Raw genomic sequence first — 20036 nt, 5'->3', positions numbered from 1 at the left:
CTGAGGAGCGGTCTACAAGGCAGGTCGGATCTGAGGAGCGGTCTACACGGCAGGTCGGATCTGAGGAGCGGTCTACAAGGTAGGTCGGATCTGAGGAGTGGTCTACACGGCAGGTCGGGTCTGAGGAGCTCTCTACACTGCAGGTTGAATCTGAGGAGCGGTCTACAAGGCAGGTCGGGTCTGAGGAGCGGTCTACAAGGCAGGTCGGGTCTGAGGAGCGGTCTACAAGGCAGGTCGGGTCTGAGGAGCGGTCTACAAGGCAGGACGGGTCTGAGGAGCGGTCTACACGGTAGGTCAGAACTGAGGAGCGGTCTACACTGCAGGTCGAATCTGAGGAGCGGTCTACAAGGCAGGTCGGATCTGAGGAGCGGTCTACACGGCAGGTCGGATCTGAGGAGCGGTCTACAAGGTAGGTCGGATCTGAGGAGTGGTCTACACGGCAGGTCGGGTCTGAGGAGCTCTCTACACTGCAGGTTGAATCTGAGGAGCGGTCTACAAGGCAGGTCGGGTCTGAGGAGCGGTCTACAAGGCAGGTCGGGTCTGAGGAGTGGTCTACACTGCAGGTTGAATCTGAGGAGCGGTCTACAAGGCAGGTCGGATCTGAGGAGCGGTCTACACGGCAGGTCGGATCTGAGGAGCGGTCTACACGGCAGGTCGGGTCTGAGGAGCGGTCTACAAGGCAGGTCGGGTCTGAGGAGCGGTCTACAAGGCAGGTCGGGTCTGAGGAGCAGTCTACAAGGCAGGTCGGGTCTGAGGAGCAGTCTACAAGGCAGGTCGGGTCTGAGGAGCGGTCTACAAGGCAGGACGGGTCTGAGGAGCGGTCTACACGGTAGGTCAGAACTGAGGAGCGGTCTACACTGCAGGTCGAATATGAGGAGCGGTCTACAAGGCAGGTCGGATCTGAGGAGTGGTCTACACAGCAGGTCGGATCTGAGGAGCGGTCTACAAGGTAGGTCGGATCTGAGGAGCGGTCTACAAGGCAGGTCGGGTCTGAGGAATGGTCTACACTGCAGGTTGAATCTGAGGAGCGGTCTACACGGTAGGTCGGATTTGAGGTGTGTTGAACATCATGTTGTACAAAACCAATCCACACTAGGCCAAACTGCACCATATTCTAGTGTGGACCAGGGCTCAATGAGATTAGTACACTAGGTAAGGAATAGGGTGCCATTTTGGAAAGCAGAAAAACATCCTGTAACTGCCTTAGTAGATAATATGTAAAGCAGTGGTGTGGTTCTGTATGTGTGCGTGCACACACACACACACACACACACACACACACCCATATACACACACACACACACACACACTCATAAACACAAACACACACCCATAAACACAAACACACCCATATACACACACATATTAGGGATGCACAATATTGGAAATAACGGACAATGAGATATTTTGTTTTTCTGTGATATATATTGCTATATGAAAAAACAGGGGATGTCTTCAGAAAAAGTTTTGGCTATCAACCTGACAGTCTGTATCCTTGTTACCAGCCCCATCCTCTACACTTAAAATTAATGGAAATTGTTATATTTCAGAACAGGTTGCTAGGTAATAATTTGTAACAGTAATAGTATAGCAATAGCAACAGTAGTAAAATAGAATGTGCAATTGGGCATAATTTACCACCTGCAAGATGCAGTCTGAGGCCAAAGCACTGCAATCTGGTCCACTTGTTCAGGGCGGCAGCCTTCACCATGTTCGCGGCATTGTCTGTAGTTATACAGACTAGACGATTGTCATCTAGGCCCCAATCAGCTAAAGCTTCTCTCATCCCTGTTGCCATGTTCTCACTTGTATGATCCGCTGGGAAAAATGCAGTTTGCAAACAGCGACTTTTCAGATGGAAGTCCTCATTAATAAAGTGTATGGTCAAACTTATGTAGGGCTCTTGTGTCCGGCTGGACCACAAGTCTGTTGTTGCTATATAATATTCCACTTGTGACAGCTCTGTTTGAACTTGTGTCTTACATTTCTTGCACAGCTCTGGGATGGTAACTTGAGAAAAATAGTTGGCATTACAAACCACAAAATAGTTGGCATTACAAAAGGATCATGTTTTAAAACACTCTTTGGTAACCGTGTTAATTGGTACCATGTCTTTGGCGACGTGAAATGTTATTGAATCGGTGATTTCTCTCTGCCGTTTGGAACCTTTCTTGTATGGTGTTTTTGCTTTGGACGGCATTGAGATGCTTTGCACTTGTCATACGAAGATTTGCTGTGCCGCCTTAAAAAATCAAACAAATTGGTCTTGTTGCGTCGTGTTGTGGCAACAATTGCAATTGGTCAACATCATCCTGTCTGTCATTTCTTTTTGCAACCAAATCCGCAATTTCGGTCTTTTTTGGCTGTTCTTCGCTCTTCATTTTGTCACGCGCAAGCAGAGCCTGCATGTCAACCACGTGCAGCAACGAACTCCGTGTTTAAAATAATTATTATTTATATAATTAACTGTGTATCCAATAACCCATACATTGGGGGTAAATTACGTTATATCAGACAGATAAAATGTTAGTTTCCATTTGAAAAAAATATATATTGTAGACTGATATATGTTTACTTACTAAATCGCCCGTTCTGCGATGTGACTATTGCGGATGCAATGTCGATGCTGAAACAATATATTGTGCAGCCCTAATACACACCCATATGCCCACACAATCATAAACACACACCCACTTACCCACTTACACACACCCCCCCATTTACACACACACCCCCATACACAGTATCTCAAAAAAGTGAGTACACCGCTAACATTTTTGTAAATATTTGATTATATCTTTTCATGTGACAACACTGAAAAAATGCCACTTTGCTACAATGGAAATAGTGAATGTACAGCTTGCATAACAGTGTAAATCAAAAGTGAGTACACCCCTAAGTGAAAATGTCCAAATTGGGCCCAAAGTGTCAATAGTTTGTGTAGCCACCATTATTTTCCAGCGCTGCCTTAACCCTCTTGGGCATGGAGTTCACCAGAGCTTCCCAGGTTGCTACTGGAATCCTCTTCCACTCCTCCATGACCACATCACAGAGCTGGTGGATGTTAGCGACCTTGCACTCCTCCACCTTCCGTTTGAGGATGCCCCACAGATGCTCAATAGGGTTTTGGTCTGGAGACATGTTTGGCCAGTCCATCACCTTTACCCTCAGCTTCTTTAGCAAGGCAGTGGTCGTCTTGGAGGTGTGTTTGGGGTCGTTATCATATTGGAACACTGCCCTGCGGCCCAGTCTCCGAAGGGAGGGGATCATGCTCTGCTTCAGTATGTCACAGTACATGTTGGCATTCATGGTTCCCTCAATGAACTATAGCTACCCAGTGCCGGAAGCACTCATGCAGCCCCAGACCATGACACTCCCACCACCATGCTTGACTGTAGGCAAGACACACATGTCTTTGTACTCCTCACCTGGTTGCCGCCACACACGCTTGACACTGTCTGAACCAAATATGTTTATCTTGGTCTCCATTAATCCATGTCCTTAGTCAGCTTGTCTTCAGCAAACTATTTGCAGGCTTTCTTATGCATCATCTTTAGAAGAGGCATCCTTCTGGAACAACAGGCATGCTGACCAATTTGACCAATGCTGGCAGCACTCATTCGTCTATTTCCCAAAGACAACCTCTGGATATGATGCTGAGCATGTGCACTCAACTTGTTTGGTAGACCATGGCCACCGTGCTGCAGCTCAGTTTCAGGGACTTGTCAATCTTCTTATAGCCTAGGCCATCATTATGTAGAGCAAAAATATTTTTTTCCACATCCTCAGGGAGTTCTTTGCTAAGAGGTGCCATGTTGAACTTCCAGTGACCAGTATGAGGGAGTGTGGGCGATAACACCAAATTTTACACACCTGCTCCCCATTCACACCTGAGACCTTGTAACACTAATGAGTCACATGACACCGGGGATGGGAATTGGCTAATTGGGCCCAATTTGGACATTTTCACTTAGGGGTGTACTCACTTTTGTTGTCAGCGGTTTAGACATTAATGGCTGTGTGTTGAGTTATTTTGAGGGGAAAGCAAATGTACACTGTTATACAAGCTGTACACTCACTACTTTACATTGTAGCAAAGTGTCATTTTTTCAGTGTTGTTTATTTTACACTGTTAAGATATAATCAAATATTTACAAAAATGTTAGGGGTGTACTCACTTTTGTGAGATACTGTATATACATACACACACACACACACACACACACACCCATATACACATACACACACCTATATACACACACACACACACACACACACACACATTTACACACACCCATACACAGACACACACCCAAATACACACACACCCATATACACACATACACACACCCATATATATATATATATATACTCACTTAAAGGATTATTAGGAACACCTGTTCAATTTCTCATTAATGCAATTATCTAATCAAAAAATCACATGGCAGTTGCTTCAATGCATTTAGGGGTGTGGTCCTGGTCAAGCCAATCTCCTGAACTCCAAACTGAATGTCCGAATGGGAAAGAAAGGTGATTTAAGCAATTTTGAGCGTGGCATGGTTGTTGGTGCCAGACGGGCCGGTCTGAGTATTTCACAATCTGCTCAGTTATTGGGATTTTCACGCACAACCATTTCTAGGGTTTACAAAGAATGGTGTGAAAAGGGAAAAACATCCAGTATGTGGCAGTCCTGTGGGCGAAAATGCCTTGTTGATGCTAGAGGTCAGAGGAGAATGGGCCAAATGATTCAAGCTGATAGAAGAGCAACTTTGACTGAAATAACCACTCGTTACAAACGAGGTATGCAGCAAAGCATTTGTGAAGCCACAACACGCACAACCTTGAGGCGGATGGGCTACAACACCAGAAGACCCCACCGGGTACCACTCATCTCCACTACAAATAGGAAAAAGAGGCTACAATTTGCACGAGCTCACCAAAATTGGACAGTTGAAGACTGGAAGAATGTTGCCTGGTCTGATGAGTCTCGATTTCTGTTGAGACATTCAGATGGTAGAGTCAGAATTTGGTGTAAACAGAATGAGAACATGGATCCATCATGCCTTGTTACCTCTGTGCAGGCTGGTGGTGGTGGTGTAATGGTGTGGGGGATGTTTTCTTGGCACACTTTACTGCCAATTGGGCATCGTTTAAATGCCACGGCCTACCTGAGCATTGTTTCTGACCATGTCCATCCCTTTATGACCACCATGTACCCATCCTCTGATGGCTACTTCCAGCAGGATAATGCACCATGTCACAAAGCTCGAATCATTTCAAATTGGTTTCTTGAACATAACAATGAGTTCACTGTACTGAAATGGCCCCCACAGTAACCAGATCTCAACCCAATAGAGCATCTTTGGGATGTGGTGGAACGGGAGCTTCGTGCCCTCGATGTGCATCCCACAAATCTCCATCAACTGCCAGATGCTATCCTATCAATATGGGCCAACATTTCTAAAGAATGCTTTCAGCACCTTGTTGAATCAATGCCACGTAGAATTAAGGCAGTTCTGAAGGCGAAAGGGGGTCAAACACAGTATTAGTATGGTGTTCCTAATAATCCTTTAGGTGTGTGTATATATATATATATATATATATATATATATATATATATACGCACACAAACACCCAAAAACACAAACTCATCCATATACACACCCACACACCCATAAACACACACACACACACCCATATACACACACACCCACCCATCTATACACACACACACACATACCCATCTATAGACACACACACACCCATCTACAGACACACACACCCATCTATAGACACACACACCCATCTATACACACACACACCCATCAATAGACACACACACCCATATATATACACAAACCCATATATATATACACACACACCCACATACACACCCATATGCACACACACACACCCATATATTCACACACCTGCCCTTGAGAGGGGAAAAGATAACAAAATACATTGGGGATACAAGTGGGAATTGAGGACAAAATTAATCCTTTTGACATTTTGTGGCTGCTGCATGTTTGCTCTCTCTGTCTGTTTCTTCAACTGTGTTCTGTTCTTTGTGTAAATAATTAGCTTACACAAAGAGAAGGAGAGGAGTGGGCATTTTTCAAAGGGCGACAAACATATTGAATGCAAATCGAGGTAGCTTCCTCGGGAAATAAATTGTTTATTAAAGTGGGTTCATTACATGCTAGCAGAAAGAGAGGATTATGGGTAGTGCAATAATGAACTTGTGGTTGCCACCGTGATCTTGGAATCTTGTTGTGAAGTTACAAAGAAAACTCAGAAACAGTTTCTTTATTCATTCACTAGAAAAGGGTGGTTTAGAATTCTTATTCCGAATATAGCCAGTACAAAGCCACAGAGTGGAGAAAAAAATACGTTTTCAAGTATTATTTGTACATAGAAGAAAATAAAAAAAGAAGAAACACTTTAAATATCCTTTCTGCTTAGCCCTATATGAGAAGTGAATGATACTGTAACCATGGTCTTGTTAGTGAGTTGGTAAGTCCTACTGCTTAGAAAATCAGATTGCACAATGTCAGCATGAAGCTTACTGGTCCAGCAGGATGGATGGAAGACATGCATGTTCTATAGACCAGCAGGATGGATGGAAGATATGCATGTTCCAGAATTACCAGTGAGCATAATGGCAGCTTGTTACTAGATTGGTAGCAAGACATATGAACATCCATTGGGACTCAGCAGATGCTAGAGATCAAGGAGAATTCACTGCCTAGTGAATGTTTTCTCTCCAATATAATAAAATCACTTGGGAGCTTTTAATAGCAGTGCCCAGTGTTATCTATTTGTTTTGAGCATGCTACTTCATGCCCCACCATGGAGAAGGGAACACATCAGGACATATGGGGGCATATGGGGATGAATCAGGAAATAAGGGGATTTATCAGGACATATGGGGACGTATCAGGATATATAAGGACATATGGGGGCGTATCAGGACATATGGGGATGTATCAGGACATATGGGGATGAATCAGGACATATGGGGATTTATCAGTACATATGGGGATGAATCAGGACATATGGTGATGAATCAGGACATATGGGGATGTATCAGGACATATGGGGATGTATCAGGACATATGGGGATGTATCAGGACATATCAGGACATATGGGGATTTATCAGGACATATGGGGACGTATCAGGACATATCAGGACATATGGGGACGTATCAGGACATATGGGTCCTGATATGTTTGGGGATGTTTGAGGGAATATGAGGACGTTTGGGGGAATGTGTGTCCTGGTATCAGTGTTTCATTACTCTATGGTGGTATAGACCTGTGGATAGAGGGATGAAAGAGGCAAGTATGATTATAGATAGATGAAGAGGAAAATATTAAACAGAGAAGCTGACACTGAAATGTAGAGAGAAGCTGACACTAGATGAAGCAAGAAGGATAAAGTTAGACAGAATTGTACAAAAGGGTACATTTAGAAAGATGCATGAAGTTAGAGATGGATGAATTTACAGTGGGAGAGAGATAGAGCAAGGACACGGAGAAGAGAAAGAGAGGATAGAGAGAAGAGAGCAAGATGAAGAGAGAAATAGAGATGAAATGTCACAAATTACAGGACACTTACCTTGGAGCCTCGCTCATTAAAAATAATCTCCACATCTAAAATCTTCCCATATTGCTGGAGAGAGAAAGAGAGAGAAAGAGAGAAGGGGGGGGGGGACAAAAAAGTGGGAGAACAGAGAGAGAAAAGAGACAGATAAAATAATTAGAACATGTAACATTCAGCTGGAGTTGGACCGGATGGTTGTAATGGTGGCATCTGAAATGGAAAGCCTTGCAAAGGCAACTCAAAGTTAATCACGAAGACGCAGCACTGCACACCTCGAACACTGGTAAAACCAGACGGCAAAGGTCAAGCACTCAACCTTTTGAATTAACAAACTCCTCTCCTTTCTTCTACTAACAATGAGCAATTCAATTTTTAATGCCATGCTTCTTTCCCCCCTCTCTCTTGCAATAAAATGACACCCATTTTATGTTCTGGCTGAGGTTAGAAAGGCTGTTGTAATGTGAGCTATAGACTTAATGAGCATTAGTGTGTAAATCTGCATACAGTAGCTCAGCTCAGAACACACACAACTATAGACTTAATGACCATCATCATCTTGTTTTCCTTCCATCACTTCTTGCTTTGTTCCCATCCTGATAAAAAACTTTTTCAAAGGCCACAAAAAACGTTTCCAAATTACAAAAAAAGAGAGGGAGAGAGAGAGAGAGAGAGAGAGAGAGAGAGAGAGGGATGGAGAGACTGGGAACATAGTAGTCGTGGAGGGTAGAGAGGAAAAGAGAGATGAATGCAGAGCGTTTCCCATCAAAGCTAATGATAAACCATACATGTGTGTTTTATCTGTGGTGATGAGTGCCCTGGTCATAATTAGCTGTCTGACTGGTCATCCTCTCACCTCGTTGCAGGGCGATTGCCAGCAAATCGCATAAGCTGTTATCTGATCACAGTTCTAATGGCACTGATTGGTTCAATGCCTCATTTTAATTGGATAATTAGAGTCAGGGACAGGGCTGCTAGCCACGCCCTCTTAAAGATCACAAAGACTGGAAGTGCCATCCTGGTTATTTTCTATGACCCTTTTGGAGTGAATATAGGGCTGAAACATAAACAAACCAAACAAGAGGCTGGACACGCCCACAAACTATTCCTGACAAGACCTGGGTTGTTACACCTCCAAGGTAGCACAGTGGTTTAAGTCGTCAAGCAAGTGTGTGAGCCTTCAAACACATTGACTTAGGGTTAGGATTAGACATAACTTTCTGTTTGGACGTACAGAGGCCTAAGAGGTAGGCGTGCCATAATCTTCAACTCATGAATCCAGTTTTGATGAGACAGGTCCGCTAAACAGATACACAAACCAAGAAAGTAAAAACATCCAAAAGACATGGTTGCCACTGATCTCCTCTGTTCTCTCTAGTTCCTCAGAAAACAGGGAAATCAAGCTGTTGGGAAACTTGCATTATTTAAAAAAGTGGATGTGTCTGAATTTTAGTGGCTGTGTCTGAATTTTAGTGGGTACTTCTGTCAGCAGGCTGCAGACCCCTCGTCTTCTCTCCTCTCTTCTCTTCGTCCTCTCCCTGTCTCCTCTCTCATCTTCTATCAAACCTCTCTGTTGTCCTCCCCCTCCTCACCCCAGTCCTATGCTTATGCAGCCTTGGCCTTGGTCTGCTCATAACAGGACCTTGAATCAAGTAGTTGATTTCAATAAATAAATAAACATGGCATCCAAACCAAGGCATCGCCCACACAGCACAGACAAGGTCAACCTCTATCTGTGTTCAACCACTCCCCACACGACAGAGCAACGCCTTGCCAATGACCAATGCGTTCAACCACTCCCCACACGACAGAGCAACGCCTTGCCAATGACCAATGTGTTCAACCACTCCCCACACGACAGAGCAACGCCTTACCAATGACCAATGTGTTCAACCACTCCCCACACGACAGAGCAACGCCTTGCCAATGACCAATGTGTTCAACCACTCCCCACACGACAGAGCAACGCCTTACCAATGACCAATGTGTTCAACCACTCCCCACACGACAGAGCAACGCCTTACCAATCACCAATGTGTTCTACCACTCCCCACACGATAGAATGCCTTGTCCACCTCCAGGGATGACATTGGCTTGCCACAGACAAATATCACAAATGCAGTTCATTAGACAGGACTGGAAGCTCACACAAACAAGAACAGGCGCACTAAAAATGCATTCATTGAAACACGTGCCACAGATATCTGGACAATGGAAACAGGTCCTAGGTGCAGTTTACCTGCATGGCTGAGAGAATGCCCAGTGTCATTAAGGCAAAGGGTGGCTACTTTGAAGATTCTAAAATATAACTATATTTTGATTTCACTTTCTTGGTTGCTGCATGATTCCATATGTGTTATTTTATAGCTTTGATGTCTTCACTATTATTCTATAATTCGGAAAATAGTTAAAATAAAGAAGTACCCTTGAATGAGTAGTTGTGTCTAGACTGTAGATGGGAACACATACTGTCCTGCATGTTAACATGGGTCGAGCCTACTCTAATCCCACCTGGTATAAGGGGTGGATCAGCAGGATCGCCCATGTAGCAGTTATATGAGAAGTAAAATAAGAAGCCCACTTCCAGCAGAAGAACCTACCTCTGGCTTACTCCAGAATGAAATGACACAAACAGACAGAATAAAAAATGCATTCCTTTTCACAATTCTATTTTTCTTCAACCCTAGCCATAAACATAACCCTTAACTTGACCCTATCCTTTACATTAACACTAAACACCTAATCCCAAATTGAACCACTATCTCATAACCCTGTAACTGTAACTCTGATCCAATTGTAAATTGTACCCTAAACTTAGCCCCTTAAGCTGGAAAAAACCCTTTTCCTTCATGGGGAGAGATTTTCCTATTCTTGCAGCGATATAATCCTCTCCTCACAGTGAGTGTGTGTTAATGTGTGTGTGGGTGTGTGTGTGTGTGGGAGTGTGTTAATGTGTGTGTGTGTTCTAGGGTTTTAACCAGGCTTAACCATTCAATCTAGTGGGCGGGCGAGCAGGCGGGCGAGCAATGGGATCATTAGAGACACAGCAGAATGAAAGCAAACCTCCACTCTTCCTAATGACTGGGATGAAGGCAACAGTTAATTGTTGTCTACAATGACCACATTATTTCATTCTGACTAATTACCCTGTCAGATGGAGGGATGGAGAGGAGGAGGGATGGAGAGGAGGAGGGATGGAGAGAAGGAGGGATGGAGAGAAGGAGGAAGGGAGAGAGAGATGGAGTAAAGGAGGGAAGGTCAAGCCAATAGGTTTGGAATGGAGCATGGATGCAGAAACACTCGCAAGCATGCCTACATGCTCACACACAAACACATAAAAACCCACACAGAAGCACAAGCTAAACAGAATTGATCACCTGGCTCGAAAACTGGAAGAAGAGTCAGAGAGAGATAAAAAGGAAAGAGTGAGAGAGGGAGGGAGGGAGGGAGGGAGGGAGGGAGGGAGGGAGGGAGGGAGGGAGAGAGAGAGAGAGAGAGAGAGAGAGAGAGAGGGAGGGAGGGAGGGAGGGAGGGGAGAGAGAGAGGGGTATAAGAATGCGTGTGCGGTTGAATGCTAACCGGCTCTAAAACCAAAGACAGGTCTGTCCTCCCTTAAGACTTAATCTCTGTCATCCTTCTTTAAATGACCATCCTGCATTCCTTTAACAGCACGTCTCATCCTTTTAATAGCATGTCTCATCCTTTTAACAGCACGTCTCATCCTTTTAACAGCACGTCTCATCCTTTTAACAGCACATCTCATCCTTTTAATAGCATGTCTCATCCTTTTAACAGCACATCTCATCCTTTTAACAGCACGTCTCATCCCTTTAACAGCACGTCTAATCCCTTTAACAACACGTCTAATCCCTTTAACAACATGTCTAATCCTTTTAACAGCATGTCTAATCCCTTTAACAACGTCTCATCCTTTTAACAGCATGTCTCATCCCTATAACAACCCGTTTCATCCATTTAACAGCACGTCTCATCCATTTAACAACACGTCTCATCCCTATAACAGCACGTCTCATCCCTTTAACAACACGTCTAATCCCTTTAACAACACGTCTAATCCCTTTAACAACACGTCTAATCCCTTTAACAACATGTCTAATCCCTTTAACAACATGTCTAATCCCTTTAACAACATGTCTAATCCCTTTAACAGCATGTCTAATCCCTTTAACAACATGTCTAATCCCTTTAACAACATGTCTAATCCCTTTAACAACATGTCTAATCCCTTTAACAACATGTCTAATCCTTTTAACAGCACGTCTCATCCCTTTAACAACACGTTTCATCCCTTTAACAGAACGTGTCATCCCTTTAACAGCACATATCATCCCTTTAACAACAAGTCTCATCCCTTTAACAACACGTCTCATCCCTTTAACAGCACGTCTCATCCCTTTAACAGCACGTCTCATCCCTTTAACAGCACGTCTCATCACTTTATGAAGCCCTCTCCTCTTCCACATCCTCAGACTCCATCCCTCCTCCTTAGAACAGTAGCCCTTTTCCTCACAGCTCCTTCTCCTCCTTCATTTCCATTCTTCACGCTCCCTGCCGCAGCTGTTACCCAACTTGGTCGCCTCCATTAGCTCCGATTAAATTTGTTTTCCTTGCAAGGAAATGTAAATCAAACGCAGACTGCAGCATTTTAAAATCACAGCTTGAGGGTTCTCCTCTCGTTGACAGTGACTGGTAGGCCTGGTAACGTCCTCCGTTCATGAAGAATGACTAGTGTAGCCCACATACCAGAGAAGCTAATGATGCTAACCATGCTAATGGTTTATACTAGAGCTAATAAGCCTGGGGTGCAGACGAAATGTACTGTAAATGAAGATTGCTTTGTGTGTATCTCTGTGTGTGTGTCAGAGAGAGAGAACTGCTCTTTAACAGACTAATCATACAGTTCTCTTCCTCCTAAACAAACACTGTAGCGTATAAACGCTAATCGGCCCGCTAATAAATTGCCATCAGCAGGAGACTACAATAGAAGCTAAGCTATCCCCCTCAGACAACATTACCACACACATGTTCATCTCTGCACTGATTTGTTATTGCAAATTAGGAGTGGGAATTATAATTGCACACAATCTCAAAGGCCAAATGGTGGAACATCTGAGGGAATGGAATGGAGCCTTCTGGAATACAAAGGCTAATCGGAACGTCAGGAGCGTTCCAAGAGACACAATTATTCTATATTCAGTTTGGAATGCCGCTGCATAGAAGTGTAGGAGTTCTATGTAGAACGCTAGGGGTTCTAGGTGGTAGGCTGGGGGTTCTAGAAGAAATCATTAGGCAGGTATCATTAAAAGTCCATTAGTGGACCCCTGATGTACACCTCGCTTCTCCAGAGAAACACACACACAGACTGTGAGGGGGTTCTGTGGTGGGTGGGTGTGTGTGTCGGGGGCAGGAGTGTGTCTGACGGAGGTGTGTGTGTGTCGGGGGGAGGAGTGTGTCTGACGGAGGTGTGTGTGTCGGAGGGAGGAGTGTGTGTGTGTGTGTATCTGAGGAAGGTGTGTGTGTATCTGAAGGAGGTGTGTGGGTGTATCTGAGGGAAGTGTGTGTGTATCTGAGGGAGGTTTGCGTGTATCTGTGGGAGGTTTGTGTATCTGATGGAGGTGTGTGTGTGTTGTGGGGAGGATTATGTATCTGGGGGAGGTGTGTGTCCCCGTGGGAGGTGTGTGTATCTGAGGGCGTTGTGTGTGTGTTCGATGGAGGTGTGTGTATCTGAGGGAGGTATGTGTGGGTCTTTGGGAGGTGTGTGTATCCGAGTGAGGTGTGTGTGTCCGAGGGAGGTGTTTCTATGTGTGTGTGTGTGTGTGTGCGTGTGTGCACTACTGTAACAAGTCATTTAGGACCATACCTTTGGGAGTGTGACAGTAAAGACCCTCTTGTGGTTGGCTCTCTAAGTGCCTGGTTATTAATTAAACATAACTACGGCGTTGGAGACTGCATTTTTGCCTGTTTCCCTCAGCGTGGAGCAAAATGAACAGGCTTCTGAAGCAACTGGGACTCCTGAGAAATATAAAGTTTCCCAAACGTGGGAATACGGTCTAACAACTCTCACATACATCGTTTTCGAATTTGGAGTATGGTGTTTTGGAAAATTTCGACATATAAGACAATAGCAGCATTCCTGACTTTCCCAGTTGTATAGTTTCAGATGTGACAACTTTACCAACCTTAAATGGTGGCCGCAAATGATGCTGGGAAATCCAAACCCCTCACTTACACATCCAGTTATCAGCTTCTGCTCAATCCCAAATCGCATCCTGGTTCCTCTTTACATTTCTTGTCGACTAGAGGGGATAGGGAACATGGGGTTCTTTTTTAAAGTAGTGCACGTTATAGGGACCATGAGGTTCTTATCAAAAGTAGTGCACATTATAAGGACCATGGGGTTCTTATCAAAAGTAGTGCACGTTATAGGGACCATGGGGTTCTTATCAAAAGTAGTGCATGTTATAGGGACCATGAGGATCTTATCAAAAGTAGTGCACATTATAAGGACCATGGGGTTCTTATCAAAAGTAATGCACGTTATAGGGACCATGGGGTTCTTATCAAAAGTAATGCATGTTATAGGGACCATGAGGATCTTATCAAAAGTAGTGCACATTATAAGGACCATGGGGTTCTTATCAAAAGTAGTGCACGTTATAGGGACCATGGGGTTCTTATCAAAAGTAGTGCATGTTATAGGGACCATGAGGATCTTATCAAAAGTAGTGCACATTATAAGGACCATGGGGTTCTTATCAAAAGTAGTGCACGTTATAGGGACCATGGGGTTCTTATCAAAAGTAGTGCATGTTATAGGGACCATGGGGTTCTTTTTTAAAGTAGTGCACGTTACAGGGACCATAGGGTTCTTATCAAAAATAGCGCACATTATAAGGACCATGGGGTTCTTATCAAGAGTAGTGCACGTTATAGGGACCATGGGGTTCTTATCAAAAGTAATGCACGTTATAGGGACAATGGGGTTCTTATCAAAAGTAGTGGATGTTATAGGGACCATGTTTTTTTTTTAAAGTAGTGCATGTTATAGGGACAATGGGGTTCTTATCAAAAGTAGTGCACGTTATAGGGACCATGGGGTTCTTTTTTAAAGTAGTTCACGTTATAGGGAACATGGGGTTCTTTTTTAAAGTAGTGCACGTTATAGGGACCATGTGGTTCTTATCAAAAGTAGTGCACATTATAGGGACCATGGGGTTCTTATCAAAAGTAGTGCACGTTATAGGGAACATGGGGTTCTTATCAAACATAGTGCACGTTATAGGGACCATGGGGTTCTAATCAAAAGTAGTGCACGTTATAGGGACAGTGGGGTTCTTATCAAAAGTAGTGGACATTATAGGGACAATGGGATTCTTTTTTAAAGTAGTGCACGTTATAGGGACAATGGGGTTCTTATCAAAAGTAGTGCACATTATAGGGACCATGGGGTTCTTATCAAAAGTAGTGCACGTTATAGGGACCATGGGGTTCTTATCAAACGTAGTGCACGTTATAGGGACCATGGGGTTCTTTTTTAAAGTAGTGCACGTTATAGGGACAATGGGGTTCTTATCAAAAGTAGTGCACGTTATAGGGACCATGGGGTTCTTATCAAACGTAGTGCACGTTATAGGGACCATGGGGTTCTTTTTTAAAGTAGTGCACGTTATAGGGACAATGGGGTTCTTATCAAAAGTAGTGCACGTTATAGGGACCATGGGGTTCTTATCAAACGTAGTGCACGTTATAGGGACAATGGGGTTCTTATCAAAAGTAGTGCACGTTATAGGGACCATGATGTCATCATGTATAAGTCAGTACACACCCTGGATTTTTTTTTTTTTACACATTTAGATAAGTAATCTTTAAAAACTATTGACAAGTAACCTAATTCAACAAATGACACTGGAAAACTACACTTAGCAATAATTTATTCATGAAAAACTGTGAATGTAATCAGTGAACGTGGTTGGAATCTAGCTCAAAATACGTCCAAATATTTCCAGGGGGTGTACATATTTTTTCACATGACTGTATATTTCCAAAACCACTTCTGAAAATGAAGGAATTGAATCAGTGAAGTGCGCTTTGAATCCCAATCATCCACCCGAAAATTAAGCCTTCATACTCATTGCTGTAATTTCCTCCTAAATGTGTTTTTCTAATTATGAATTAGACTGAAATACATTTGGGTAATGAACCTTTGCAGTTGTGTTCTTTCTAGGTATTTCTTTTATCTCTTTTTCTGCCTTTGCATTAACAGCCACACACCGCACAGAGATCTTCATTGTTTTTTATTTTTTATTTTTTTTGTCACCTCAGTTTCTGATAAGCATCACCTAAATTGTCACAATGACTATCATTAAAAAGAAGCTTTAATGAGAAAACATTCAATAGTTGCATTAATCCCTCAGTTATAAATTCCTTATGTGGCTTTGTTACAACGCCTCGTCATTGCCTTTTTCTATAATGTCCCAATATCCCCCTTTTGCTATAATGGAAAGAAATTCAATTTGCTATAATGCCTGGCTATTGCCTTTGTTTGCACTGTGGTGGTGCTCAGGCAGAGTCGTAATGGTAGATATGAGCCAGTCGCTCATTGCTGCATTTACAGGCAATGGGAGGGAGCGGCACTGGAGCCCATTTTGGGGATGGCAATGACCTGATGGAATCTGGGCTTCAGTGCTTCAACCGGGCCCACATCGATTAATCCTTAAGACCGGACCATCGACTGAGAGGAGGAGTGTGTGTGTGTGAATGTGTGTGTCTGAATATTTTTGTGTGTTTTGTGTGCAGCATGCATAAAGCCTGACAGGCTTCTACATTCCCTTTGTATGCCAACCCGCCTCCCCAGAGAAAATGGAACAAACCACAACAAACTCACCAAACTGTTTAACTGTCCCGTCTATCGGTACAACCCAAGAACCAAAGAAGTGATTAGTTCACTTTTAAAGCCCCAAACTTTCCTGAGAAACCTAGAGTTGACAGTTTTAGTTTCTCCATTTCGAAAGTACAAGTAAAAGGGGCTAACATTTTTCCTTTGTTTTGATGGAGCGGCTCTCAGTGGGCTGTCCTCCTGAGGCCGAATCTTCACGGCTGTGTCAGCCCCTCTGTTAACAGGGTGTGACGCTCTCTGAGCATCGCTGATTGTAGTGAGTGCTACCAGATTGTCTGTCTCTTCTAATTCTCCTCTCCTCCCTCTGTCCTCCTTTCTCTTACTCCTACCTCCCTCTGTGTCTCTGGTTAATTGTGCTGCAGTGCTTGTTTCCTTGGAGACTCACTAAGTGACTGAGGAGTTTTACTGGAGAGTTAAAGTCCCTGTTCTCTTCACATGCACACGCATGTACACAAAACACGGACACGGTCAACTGCGTCCCAAGAGGGATTCTGTCACCCTACACACACCTAATTAAGCTCCCCACTGAGGAATCCTCCATGGTGGGATCCTGTGCAACTCCTCTCTTCTCCCCACATCAAGGCATCCGAGTCTGGGCATGGCCAGGGGCACGAGTGGCCCCCCGCTATGGAACAAAGGCTCTCCCGTAGGGGAACAGATGTTTCATTTGAGAAGCCAGGGGACGGGAGAAATCTCCAGCCTCCTATTATTTTAAATCTTAGCGTGTAATGTTTGTGTAAAGACTGCTTGCCCAGGCTTTAACAAGCGGTGTGGATTTTCATCATACATGTTTCTGTTTCCAGCTCATTTGGGAACATTGTCCTTTTCTCCATCTCTTTCTGACCTTCTTTCCTTCTCTTTGCTTTATCCATCTCTTTTTCCATCTCTCCCTCTTTCCAGTTGTTTGTTCAGTCCTCTCTCCTTTTTCCGTGTCATAGTTTTTCTCTGCTCTTGGTTTCTGGTGCTCATCAAACATGCAGTCAGTAGGGGTGTGAAGATACTAGCTAACTCTGTGCTCTAGAATCAAACCACAAGCCCATGGGAATTTTTTGGTCACTTTGCTGAAATAAAAAGCATTGATTTCAGATGCAACATGACAGAGTTGCACTAGTTGGTCCTCCAGCTGCAGAGTTGGAGATCTACAAAACCAAAAAGGATTAACGGGACTCTACAAGATTTTGGCAATGAGGCCCTTTTCCCAAGAGACAGATTTACTTCTGGATACCGTTTTTATGTCTCTGCATGTAATTTGGAGAACACTGCTGGCTAGAACCGGCACAACTGCTTTGGCTGGAGAATTGGCTCCTTGGGTCATAAAACGACCTCTACCTCTATTTCCTACTAAATGCGGAATGTAGAAACATGAAAGCGGTATCCACAAGTTCTCTGGAGGGAGTAGATAGTTGCTATAATCCTGAAGTATCCCTTTGATTGAGTTAAACACAATTGCTGCTAATATCTGATAATAGGGCAGTTATGTATTAGAGACACATCTTCATTCAAAACATTTCATGAAGCAGATAAAAACGAACAACCTTAGAACGGTTCTATAATGCTAGAACCCAGCAGGGAAGGGACCTTCTCCGTTCTGGGAATTTAAACATGTCTTGACATGTCGTCTTCCTCCAAGGAGCAGTTAAGGACGAAGAGCCGTAATGGTCCAGGAGATGAAAGATTCATATTTGTCTCTAATTTGTGGGAGACAGGGCATGTGGAGGTCAGGACGTGAATCATTTAGGTGTGAGGGTCTTGTACATCTTTAAAAGGGACAGAACGCGATCAAAGTGGTACTTGATGTTCCTGTGGAGCTCAGATGAGAGTCTAAATGACTCTAACAAACACCAGCTGAGACAGAACCAGACAGACACATTGGGCTTCACAGCTGGTTTATACAGGCTGGTTACAGGCTGGTGTTGAACGCGGTCCATGTGTTTGAAACACTGACAACACACAGCCTTGTATGAATGCTCATCTAGCTACAGTGCAAGGTCAAACCAGTGTTCTCGGGGTCAGACGTTTCGGCCTCATTTGGCTTCAAAACTGACTAAACTCCCCTTTGAAACACATTGCATCACATCGTATGTGGCCTATGGTCGAGCCAAGACCCTGTCCCTAGTTCATCAGCTGTCAAGCCAGCACCTGAACCATTACTCCAACGCTAATCCACCTAGGCTAAAGACTCTTCTGTGGAAGAACAATATGGGGGGTTGGACACAACCTTTACCACTCGCCCAAAAGGTTTCTTACCGCTGTTATAAACTGGCTTCAGAAGAGTAAAACCTTTTTGTCATAGCCATGGTATGTTCTGATATGTTCTGATATGCAACGTCCTTCAGCCGATCAGCATTCATGTCAGGTCAGTTGATGCAGCGTGATGCTTGGTCACTCACCCCGAACATTTGCCTGAGGTCTGGGTCTCTGAAGCGGAACGGGATGTTGGAAACGTGTAACCTCTTGGGCTGCTGCTTTTCTGACGATTCACACTGCTGCAGATGGAGCTGTTGGGATACCTCCGTCTGCCCCACCTCCTCCACCTGCTGGAGGAAAACACACCACAAACGTCCAAGGAGAAAGATCAGAACACTGGCTTTGACTAATGGAAGTAGAGTTGAGGATGAGGTAGTACAGGGAGAGAGAGTGGGGGGGGGGGGGGAAGAGGAAGAGCAATGAAGGAGGGGAAGAGCAACGCAGTAATGACTAGAAAAAGAGAGATTGATGGAAAGTGAAAGAGAGTGTGGGAGGGATATTAAACTCCACTACTCATAACTCATGTCAAACACCCTGAAGCACTTCAGCTGAAACACAGAAACATTTCATATTAAACTGCCTCTGTTCTCGGTGTGTGTGACTATGTCTTAGGATGTATCCTGAACGGCGGTCTGTTCCTCCACAGGCCCTGGTCACAAGTGTTGCGCTTTGAAGGGATCCGAGACGCAGTCTGTCTCAGTGGTGGTTTGCTGTGAGGTGTGGGTGTTGGGTAGGCAGAGCTCACATCGTTGGTATTCTCACTGCTCCCTTGGCATTTGTATGTGGCAGAGGAGATTAGGGATGCTGTCCAGGAGGAGTGGACACAGATTTAACAACCGATGACACATCTAGACTACAGCATACATTAGACAGAGCCAAGGAGAGAGAGAGAGAGAGAGAGAGAGAGAGAGAACTAGCTTTCCCCCCAGACCTGCTACCCTTTAGGCCCATGTGATCATCTGTCCATCACAGGCAGATTCTGCCAGTGAAGCGGGTCGCACAGACTGATGGCCCTTTGAGGTGTCGCTGTGACAACCTCCATTTACTTCACCATTATCAGAGTAACCGTGACGACAGGGATCCCTGTTACCAACACCCAGGGGATGTCCCGGAAAAAGAGATAAGACGCACTGCCCCCTGGGAAACTGAGTTTAACTGAGGGGAAAACCTCAGTGGCTAATAGGACTGTTCTGAAACAGGGTTTTTATCTGGATTACAGCCATTATTAGGAGCCATCCTCCCCACACCAGCCGCCTCTGGGGGACACT

General features: G+C 44.3%; 1 protein-coding gene across 9 annotated transcripts in view; it reads right to left on the bottom strand.

Annotated features, from left to right (window-relative positions):
• The window catches only part of rbfox3a (RNA binding fox-1 homolog 3a), a 546865-nt gene that overhangs the window by 46820 nt on the left and 480009 nt on the right, over positions 1–20036 (bottom strand). For 8 of the 9 annotated variants that reach the window (XM_029120435.2, XM_029120431.1, XM_029120430.1 and 5 more), the window contains 2 exons: positions 18912–19058; positions 7623–7676 (listed from right to left, as the gene is read on the bottom strand). In XM_029120435.2, the coding sequence (XP_028976268.1) occupies positions 7623–7676; positions 18912–19058 (201 nt within the window). The remainder of the gene's footprint in view (positions 1–7622; positions 7677–18911; positions 19059–20036) is intronic. The other variant, XM_029120433.1, reaches the window with a different exon arrangement.

Source organism: Esox lucius, chromosome 6, assembly GCF_011004845.1.
Source record: "Esox lucius isolate fEsoLuc1 chromosome 6, fEsoLuc1.pri, whole genome shotgun sequence".
NCBI lineage: Eukaryota > Metazoa > Chordata > Actinopteri > Esociformes > Esocidae > Esox > Esox lucius.
The sequence above is the reverse complement of the archived record's forward strand: the minus strand, read 5'-3'. Positions and strand labels throughout refer to the sequence as shown.